General features: G+C 39.2%; 1 protein-coding gene across 3 annotated transcripts in view; it reads left to right on the forward strand.

Annotated features, from left to right (window-relative positions):
- The window catches only part of skor1a (SKI family transcriptional corepressor 1a), an 8,409-nt gene extending 3,442 nt beyond the window's left edge, over positions 1-4,967 (forward strand). Inside the window, exons 3-9 of one of the 3 annotated variants that reach the window (XM_005939174.2) lie at positions 298-388; positions 474-545; positions 708-770; positions 1,564-1,638; positions 1,874-1,948; positions 2,595-2,660; positions 3,809-4,967. In XM_005939174.2, the coding sequence (XP_005939236.1) occupies positions 298-388; positions 474-545; positions 708-770; positions 1,564-1,638; positions 1,874-1,948; positions 2,595-2,660; positions 3,809-3,906 (540 nt within the window). In that variant the 3' untranslated portion in view covers positions 3,907-4,967. The remainder of the gene's footprint in view (positions 1-297; positions 389-473; positions 546-707; positions 771-1,563; positions 1,639-1,873; positions 1,949-2,594; positions 2,661-3,808) is intronic. The other 2 variants (XM_005939176.2, XM_042227479.1) reach the window with 2 other exon arrangements.
- Positions 4,968-10,886: the final 5,919 nt, after the last annotated feature.

Here is a 10,886-nt window from a genome sequence, read left to right on the forward strand (position 1 = left end):
CACACACACACACACACACACACACACACACACACACACACACACACACACACACACACACACACACACTGTTTTTTTTCCCGTTTTCAATGTTGATTGAACCACTGTATCCCAATTTGCACAAATCTGCAGCAATATTAATTAAAATCAAAATACTTTAATAACCCCATTTCTTTCACCATCCTCACATCAAGCCACTCCTTTTATTTTCTTAAAAAAATAAAAGAGCCTAAATTGCGTGCACCAAATGACCAATAATTGCTGTGCCGCTATTAAAGACGATTGTTCCTTTTACAGGTGTATGCTCATGAAAAGGACGGCCACGTGCTTCTGAACGAGCCTTCCACGTTTGGGTCCAAACAATCGAGCAGCCCCCGCAGATCCAACGGTAATTACCGATCCGGGTTATTAATGCGAGCGGGAGCGTCTCCTCGTCCTTTACCTGAAAATGTTTGTGGCTTGTTCGCTTCTAGGTGTTCACCACGTGTCTGAAATACAGACCCAGCGCACTGCAACGTCCTACCAGGAGCAGAAGGACAGACAAGGTCGTTAATCATTCTGTTATCTGCTGTTTTAAAAATCGTCTTCACTTTTTAATATCGCCACATCTGACCACTTTGGGCTGGTTCGATGCTTTTATTCAGCAGCTTTTTACAGTGTTACAGTTATTCAGGTTTTTATTGTTAGTTTTTTTTATTTGTGCGCAGCCGATGGAGCTTTACGCATCGACATCAGCGTGCACGAAAGAGACCTGCAGAACATGGCTAAAGGTAGGAGGCCCTTTTCAAACCCAGATATGGATTAGAATTTAGAAGGAGGTGATATAAAGTGCCAGTAATTGTTACTCCATTTTTTAAAAAATTTGAGTACACACAGGGTGTGTTAAAAGCTGTGCTGGTCACTGCATCTAATCAGGACTAAATTTGTGTTATTTTAAATATTAACGAGTTTGCTTAAGCAGTTTGGATTGTATTAAATCTAACAAGACCGCAAACATTTTCAAATATAGTATTTTTTTTATTAAATGAACATTAAATATTGAGTTCCACCTCATTTTAAACAGAGCTAAATACCCCCACCCTGTTAAAGATGGCGTGCCAGAATCCAAATGTGCATTTCCATTTTTATTTATTTAAATTTTTTTTAGGCCTAAAGTGTTTCCATAGTTGTTAACCACTTAATCACAAGATGTAGGAGTTTTGACTTATTATTATAAGAGGAAATCGTTTAGAGGCTATTAATATTTTAACGAACAGAGCCATAACCCCGAGGCACGGCAGCTAATTATTTTACAACGCTTGGAAAAACCCTGGGACTCCATTATTATCGTCTCCACCTCCAGGCAATGCATGGCAATTACTGTGGCAGCGAGAAAGGAAAACAGTGAAAATGGTTGTTATCGAGGCTGTGAACGCACCTGAGAGTGCGGCTCGCATAAATCTTTATGTGCTGAAAATTCAAGAATATATCATTGTAAGTGGAAGTGTGTGTGTGTGTGTGCGCGCGCTTTAGGAAAAGCTGCTGATTTGTGGTGATTGGTGATGTTTTTTTGTTTTTGTGCAGAGGAATTGCAGAAGCAGCTCGTGGAACAAGTGGAGCTGAGGAAGAAGTTGGAGAGAGAATTCCAGCATTTAAAAGGTGGGAGCATCACGAGCGTGTTTTTGTGAGTGAAAGTGACACAGACAGAGAGAGAGAGACACGCATTTTACATCTCTGTCTGGATTTTTAAAAACAGGCCGTGCTTTACAGCCAAACTATTTGCAGCAGAGGGAGTTTTTATTCTTTTTTTCTCCTTTGAATCCTGGATTGTGTCTTTAAATGTATCCCCACAAAGTCAGAGTTTCCATCTGATGTGGCCTTCGGTACTCTTCAGATAATTTTCAGGATCAAATGAAGCGTGAGCTGTCCTACAGAGAGGAAATGGTCCAGCAGCTGCAGATTGTTCGAGGTTTGTCTCTCTCCTTCTCTCTCTCTATATATACACATATATTGTGCGCCTCCATAGACTCTGACTGTAAAGCAGATGTAGATCAACGCTCTTTAAGTTTATGAGGGGGGGAAAATGGAGCCACAAAAACGTTTAAATATCATAAAGCATTGTAATCCATCTGAAAACAAAAAAATTATGCACTGAACTAAAAGAGAAAAAAGAAAAAGAAAGGAAAAGTGACACTTGCATATTGAAATATTGGCAATTTGTGTCCAGGCTTTTTCCTGTAAATTTCATACTTTTTTTTGTGTCCAGCAGTTCAGTAAATTATTAGATATCAAAAGGTGAAATTGAAACCGCATTGTTTTGTTACCAAAGGTTATTTTCTCCTAAATCATGCTCTGGAAAATTGAATAGACAGACCATTATGTAGTGCTGTATCGGTTACATGCAGTAGACAGCAACTAATGCCGCCCGTTAAAGGATTGGTTTAGTGTTACAGTAGTTTAAATACAGGGTTCAAGTACACAGAGGGGTCACTCTAAATACCACAGGGGCAAACAACATACATTACACTCCTCCACCTCACATCCTCCAACAGCAGTTTACATTTTTACTTATTTTATTTATTTATTTTTTGTATTCATTTCATTTTTTTCGATAGACACTTTGTGCAGCGAGTTGGACCAAGAGAGAAAGGCTCGTTATGCAATACAACAGAAGCTAAAAGGTAATTTTATCTGGTCCAAGAAGGAATACGTGTAATCTTTGCCTTCAATTCTAAATATGCAAGTGGAACTTTTTATTAAACATCTGTGATCGGTGATCAATAGACAATATTTAAATTACCACCACCACCAACAACAAAAAGCAATAAGGGGTAGGTTTACAATTTTCAAAACAGTCTCAAGGCAGTGCTCACATGCACACATTAAAACACTGAAAGCACCGCTGTGTTCCTCCTGGTGGCTCTTCAAGCGATTTCAGTGTAAGTGACCAAAAAGCCACAGCAGGCAGCACTCAAATAAAGTGCCCATCTTCCAAACTGGCACTTATTTACAGCTTATTTTCCCTCTTTTTGTTACTGGTCCTCCACCACAGCTCAGCACAGAAACATTGTGTTTTTACAACCTTTCCATCCACCTGATTGTCTGTATACTTAATCCGTGCAACAACAAAAAAGACCCAGCTGCAAATGCATTTTGCATAAATTTGTATGCAATGAAAAATGCTTATTAATGAAGGTGAGCTGGAAAGAGCATTTGTAAGTCATATGACTTTAACACCCAGTGAAGATAATAAAAATTATGGCCCAATTTGCAAAAAGCAATAAGGAGAATGTGGCCAAATTTAAGCAAACCCCAAAAATGAGTGGAAATGCCCTTTATTTCCTGTCTTCTTTCTATTCCTTTTCACATCGTTGTCCAACGTTTTGAGGTTTTACTGCTGATTTTCTGATTATGTCTCCTTGCTGCTTCCTCTTCTTCTGCAGTGGTTTAATGGTGGCGAACGGGGAGTTAGCTCCACCAACTGTTTCATTTAATTAACAGAAATGTTAATTAATTCTCTTCAAATTTGAACAACATTTGGTGGGAAAGTTCAAATTCGTGGAAACAAAGAGTAAATAGGACTTGGGAGGCGGGAGCGAAGGGATTTTCTTTCCCCCTGTCACTTACACTGAAGTCATGTTAGGACACGAGGAACATTTACAACAAGTAGAAGGAAAATAAGGGTTGAATATGTGAGTATTGTTACTCTTTACAAGATCAGAGGAGGCATAGATCCAACTCACACTTCATTGTGTCATCGGTAGTTTGTGAGGTTGCATTGTCTGCATTTCCGCTGCATGTTCTCACTGATGGACTCGTTCCTCCCCAGAAGCTCACGACGCCCTTCACCATTTCTCCTGCAAGATGCTCACCCCCCGTCAGTGCACCGGAGCCTGCACCTTCAAACCCCCGCTGCTGCCTCCCTAGTGCCTGGCACAACACAGCACCTGACCCCAGCACAGCCCAAAAAAATTAAAAAAAATAATATTAAAAAAAAGCAACACATATATACACACACGCACATACATAGATATGAACACACAGGCCCGCCTCAAGAGCTCTCACCTCCCACCAAGGAGCACCAACCTGCTGTACAGATGCACTGCTGATTTTAGCACCTGACTTGAGCAAACCCATCGAGACTCAGAGGAGAGGAATTTGACGCCTCCTCAAAATAATAAAAGAAAACGAATAAAACTGAACTCTTGTATTAGAGAGATCAGGGTTTGCTTACACACAGAGTTTATGTTGGGAATCACAGGATTGTAGACGTGAAGCTGCAAAGCTCAAACCAAGGAGTGTCCCCTAGTAAAGCTGTCTGCTCTTTAGCTATTCTGAAAAGAAAGAGAAGAAGAAAAAAACCCAACACTATATACATACAGTATATATATCATGTGACGATGTGCAATGTACATTTGTGATATTAAGTTCAAAATGTATCTCATTGTTTAGATTCTGTTGCTTGTTTGAATATGTTGGATTTTTACATATGTTTGTTATTTATCTGTACTGGATTTAACTTATTGTTTAGATGATTTGTAACACTGTACGTGGTTAAGCACTTTAAATGGGCACAAGTCATGAATTTGACCAAATTCTCTCATCAGAACTACGAGTATGTTTATGGTTTGAATAGAGCACATTATTATTGTTATTACGAGCACTTAACTCAGCAGCCCTTCAGGTTTCACATCAAACAATAAAAGACTTTTCTTTCACCGAGTGTCGCATCACGCCAGCTCTGAAGTCTTTTTTTGTAATCTCATGTGCATTTTAGACACAAATCCATCACTTTCTCTGTGCCAGGGTTTTCCATGGTGACATTCATCTGTGAGACACAACCAAAAAATCCTTTCTTGTCCACGTGACTGTCTTTTTTATATGGAGAAGACACTGTGGGAAATAGAAACAAATGCCAGTTTCTGACTTGATTTACTCACAATTTACCAGTTTCTGTATGCACTCATGTCCATATGAATAAAATGTGAAGCCACTTTCTGCTCTGTAGCCTTTTACTCCATTGGTTTCTTTCACCGGTGCGAGCCTGACACCTGCTGGCCTCCGCGCAGAATAACTCCTCGTGAGGTGGCTCATATTTCGCCTTATTGTATTTGAGTTCAACATGATCTCTTTCATTAGGCAGCTACATCGGTGCATGACATGTCCAGTCAACTTATAATGTTTGACGTCGAGTCAGGGGAGCAGGCTGATCTAATAGTGAAATCTAATTCTTCTGATGGGAGGACTAATAGATATTGATTACACAGCTCTCGGTCCCTGGATGCTGAGAGAGATACTCACATAATGTCACTGAGACACAATGAATGTTAATTTTCTGTGAACGTAATTGCCCTGCGTGGCAAAGCTCATTCCCTCTGAATACTAACGAGGCCCGCAGAGCTGAGCACAACTACGGCGGGAACGATTGGCTGCTTTACTGTAGTGTTATCCAGCCACTATAATATTAAGCAAAAGCTCATTGAGTCTGATATGAATGGATGGATTATGCGACAGCGGGAACCTGGGCACAAAATAACTACAAATGACACAGCAGCGTGTTTTCTCTTCTCCTCTCTGTTAACGTGTGGCATCTATTTAGCCACGTTTTGCTCCGTCTAGTTATTTTTCATGTCCTCGTGGTCATTTTGTAGCTCTTTGTTGAAGGTTTCTATTTCTTCTGTCTCTTTATTGTTATTTTGTATCATTTTTTAAGGCATTTTACATCTCTTTGCCATGGATTTGTTCCTCTCGGCCATTATGTTGCATCTGTTTTTTGGTCATTTTATGTCTCGTCATGGTCATTTTGTCTCATTGGGTGTTTTTCATCTCCTTGTGGTCTTTTTGTGCTTCTTTATTGTTGGTTTGTATCTCTGTGGAGTCCTTGTGCATCCCTTTGTGGTTGTTTTGTGTCTCTTTGGGGAGTCTTTGCACCTCTTTTCTTCTCTCTCCCTGACCTCTTGACCTCTCTGGGTTGTGCAGGGTAGTCGGATTCATCGTGACATCATCCATGATAACAGGTTGGGAAAATCCTACTAACATATCCTACTATCAAGGATATTTCTATACTGTAAACTGCACTTGCTGTGATTGTGAAGACCGAGTTGTTGCAGAAATGTTCAATTAGCAGTAACATTTATTGAAGAACTTCATTGTTTCTGATGCGTGTTATATTTGAAAATAAATCACATTCAAATAAAACGGGGGAAACACGGAACTTTCACACAGCTTAAATTATAAATCGTAGGCTAATACTGTAAATGATACAATAATATGACAAAGATTGAATCTGAGAGATTATTTCATGGAAAATTAACTAAAATAAAAAGGCTAACCAAAGGCATCCCTCCCGCTCACGCAATGCCAGCTAACAAGCAGGAGCCATGTGTGGCTGTAGCGCTTGCTTATATGACTTTTGCATCAAAGTGATGAAGTATATTTATTTGCTGTACATTTAATTAACTGCAATGGTCATCAGTGGAAGATCAACACATGCATAAAGCAGGAAATGAAAACTACTGGTATGTGAATGCACTTAAAATGTGAAAGGTGTGCGTGTTACATTATGTAATCAGCATTTCAGTGTCATAGCTACATCGGCGGACAATTTAATCTGTAACATTTTAACCTTTAGTCTGAAAAGTAAGTAGTAACATTTAATGCAGGAGGGTGAAAAGTATAATATGTATACATTTGTATCCACCTGATTTCTCATAGAGAAGCACGTTGATTTTGGCGAGTGGAGAATGCTGATATGTTTCATACCTGGTGCCGTCATACAGGATGTCACTGTCATATGCTCACGAGGCTCCACTTTAGATCCATCCAGTCAAAGACTTTAAAAGGAGATTGACGTGTTATCCTCCTGTGGGACGGTTGTCTCGCAGTATTTGCAGTCTGGTCTGCTTATTAATCATTTGCCTGTATAAACATGTGTGGTCAGGGGACACCTGTCCCATCCCCGGCTGGAAACAATGCAACAGATGGCAGCAATCCATAGTAATATAATGAAACCTCTGCTTATTCTCTCCTATATGAAACAAGCAGCGGAACTAGTTTGGTCAATAGATTCTTTGTATGTGGAAAAGAGCCATTTGTGATAATGGATTTGGGCTCAAAGCTTAATGGGTTTGATGTAATACTGATTTTTTTTCTTGTTTTGTTCATGATGAAAATACAGAACCATTACAGCACACGCAGGAGGGCCACAGAGGCGGGTTCACTATTTAGATCAGGTTGTTTCAGTTTCAGCTTCATTTCAAATGATAGGGCGCCACCTACTGGCTTTCTCATCAGTGATAAAAGGCTTGGTTGTTTCAGGGTATAAATATTAAAGTTCTTCAGATAAAGTTTAAATTATAATTTCTGCAACCAACCAAAAAGTAGAAAAAATTATTTTAGTTTAAAAATGGTAAATTAAGATTTTTTGGAGAAGTGTTTCTAGTATTTGGGGGAGGGGAGGGCTTTTTTTTTTCTTTTTAACCAACTTGGCAAAAGGCTTTAAATGAAGGGTGTCAAACACAAGGCCTGGGGGCCATAATTGGCCTGTCAAAGAACCCAATCTGGGCCTCTGGATTGCTTTTTAAGATGTGAAGGAGGACTTTTAACTGTGTTTCCATAGCATTTCCTGCTGATAAAGAAATCCACCAGTGCCATTCACACAAATGGTTAAGTCACCAAAAAGCTTCTATTCTATTAGCTATCAATAAAGAAGTGTTAAAAAAGGGGTGGGGGAAAAGGACATTTTCTGGGCAGTGAACTACCTGTTTTTTTTCTGTAATTTTACGTGTTTATTTATTTGTACTGACAGATTTCTTGCATTTACTATAGCAGTGTTTCTTTATCATGTAGAAAAACTTTGATGTACTGCTGAAGTTGCACTTCTTCTACATTAAATGGGATATACGTGTAGTTAAACATCTTCACGCTGACAGAGAGGGGAGTTTTGCTAGATCGGCCCAAAAAGATCAAAGTGTGACCCACAATGGAAAATGAGTTTGACACCCCTGCTTTGAATCAATACTTGCATATACAGCTTGATTTTCTCACTGGTAAATGTGGGTTAATGTGCGTTTTGCTGTCAGTTTCAGAAAGTTTAATGTCCGCTTCAATAATGCACTTGCTAAAGTGTGTGAGAGGCTCAAGTTCAATTCACAGGGTAACACAAAAATGGGCTGAACTGGGCCTTAGTGAGAATAGCATGTGGAGAGAATGGCAGAAGACCTGTTGTTTAAATCCTGCAGGGTCTCTGCGAGAGGATCAGTCTCAGACTGACAGAGAAGTGGTGGTGTGTCCAGGTTGCTTATAATGGATGGCAGAAGTACGACCAAGACAAGGAAGTAGGAACCCTTAAGAACGTGAACTTGTATTTTTGCTCTTTCTGCTGTCCACGCGGTGCCTGATTTTTATGATACGACTGATTGTTTTTATCTGAGGAAGAGGAAAGAGGAAAAGTAGAGCAATGTCTGAGGGGAGTGGCAAGAAAGAAGGTAAGGGTGAAAGAAGAAGGAGGAACATGATATAGAGAGGGATGGGAGGGAATCGGGAGAGGGTCTGGGAGAAAGATGAAAGGCAGAGCAATATTACAGGGAACAGAGTGAAAGGGGTGAGCGGAAAAGTGTAGCTGAGCACCCAGCAGCCGCCCCCACCCTCATGTAACCAGCACACTTCCTATTCCACCGGCGCACCGAGCTACAGAAACTCTATTACTATACTATTTTTTCTTCTCTTTTTTCTCTTTTGTCTGAAACAGCTTTCATCTTTGTTTCTTTTTCAGACAGAGCTCTTGAAACTTTGTTTTAATTTCTTTCCAGATTCATTCCTTTACCTCATCAGAGTCCTTATTTTTCCCAGTTCTTTATACTTTTTCTCCCCTTCCTTTTCACTTTATTTTTTTCATACCTCTCAGCCATTTTTTATACTTTTCCTCCATTTCTTTCCTCTTTGCAGTAGCGGTTTCTCTCCTTAAACCACGAATCCTCAGAGGCGCTGGTTCATGTAGTATGCTCCGTCTCTCAGGTATAGACCCTTTGGGCCATGGAAGCAGGACGTAATGCACAGTTACTCCACACAACAACCACACAGAGTCTGAAAATCTCCAATCAGCTAAAACACAGTGATAAATAAACACACACAGTGCATCCTCCAAAAGTCTAACAAGAAGCATGGCATTCCTGAGTGAAACTTTGTGAGATGAGTTGTCTCTGTTGCACGATGGCTGCATGCATCATTGGAGACACATATGAGTTTATGGTAATTAATATTTATCATCTGGTACTACTTTAGGTATTTTAAGTACAATATCTTATATATTTGTTACACACAGTCAGTAAATAGAAACTAATTTCAGACTTTTGTCCTGTGCCACTTTCCTGATCCCAAAAACCTCTACACATTTAGAAAAAAATCTTGCCTTGGTATTGCAAGTTTTTATCCACAGACCTCTTACATTTCTTACATTTCCAGAAAAACAGCACCCTTTGGGTATAACACGCTGTTTCCTTGGCCTCTTCCTGATCCTTGATCCTTGTTTTTTTTTCTCCATTGCTTTTACCAACATCCTTCCCTCAACTTACCCTCAAAATGCTGCTGCTCATATGATAGCACACTTCTCATAATCCGGCAGATTTGTACATAAAAGTCTATAAATGGTAACATTTGACTGCTCACCTTGAAGGGCTGTGAGTCATGTCCCTTGAACTCGACTATTTTGCAGGGCAATTTTTAGACTCCATGGAGCAATCCAGTACTGTCTGATGTTTCTTCAAGAAAATTCTGGTCTGCTGAGAGTTTCCATTAAAAAAGGAGAACTCAGTTCAGGAGGAAGGTCTGTGACAGACACGAGCTGGAGCCATCTGTATTTGAAACGGTGATGAAATATTTGAAATCACAGTGAGTCGTTTTAAACATGACAGCACTGCAATAAATGCAGATTAAATTCATTTCAGGTTCATGAAACTGGCCTTTCTTCATTTTAGCCCTTCTCACAGGTCTTTGTTGCTGTGCAGTCTTCACCTAACATGGGCAATAAATCACAGAGCTGATTGTGATGGAGATGCGACCACCACAGTGAACATTAACTGAGGCTTTAATACCTGTTTCATTTCCATCTTGAGCTCTGACTCTTGTCATATTTGAGTTTTAGTAGCTGTTTAGTGTTTTATGGAGTTCTCTCAGTGGTTTCATACTTCCTCCCTTCAGTTTTTTTTTTTATTTTTTATTTTTTCTCATTTTCTCATTTCCTGTTTTACTTTGAAAATTAGTTGACTCTCGGGCCTTGCTGTGAGTTTACTTACCCCCTCCTTGTCCTGGTGTGCATTTGGGTTTGTTCTTAAACTGAATCATATAAAACACAGATCCCATTCAGGAACACTGTAATCCAAGTTATTTTGTAGCGTTGCATGCAGGTCATTGGAAGTTATGGAAGCAAAAGAAAAAGCTAGACAAAATATGGTATCACATGTCCACATGTGCTCAGACTGGATCCTGGACTTCCTTAAACTATGAAATTAGAGAAGAAAGGAACAAAAACTGTGAATAAGATATAATGCTCTTGGTAAACGTGATCGAATTAAGTAAGAATAGTCTAAATCGTGAATGTGTGTACACATTTTATATTATATATTTCATATTATATATTACATTTATTACTTAACTAAGCAAGCTATAAGCAGTGTTTTTATGTGGTGGCATACAGAAGAAGTGTGCACAAAAATAAACAAAACATAAACAAAAATGTATGTTAAAAAAAAGTTGCTGCCATAAAAGACACCTTTGCGATTTGTTATGTACATTTGTTAAAGATATTTGTAAAAATATTTCTATTAACTGTGATCTGCCTTTTTATTCTGTGTGGGTTTTTTATTACTTTACATGTGACACTAAAATGTTCACAGGAGGAAATTAAGAAT

This window comes from Haplochromis burtoni, unplaced genomic scaffold (assembly GCF_018398535.1).
Source record: "Haplochromis burtoni strain Fernald_Lab_line unplaced genomic scaffold, NCSU_Asbu1 Contig_263, whole genome shotgun sequence".
In the NCBI taxonomy this organism is placed as follows: domain Eukaryota; kingdom Metazoa; phylum Chordata; class Actinopteri; order Cichliformes; family Cichlidae; genus Haplochromis; species Haplochromis burtoni.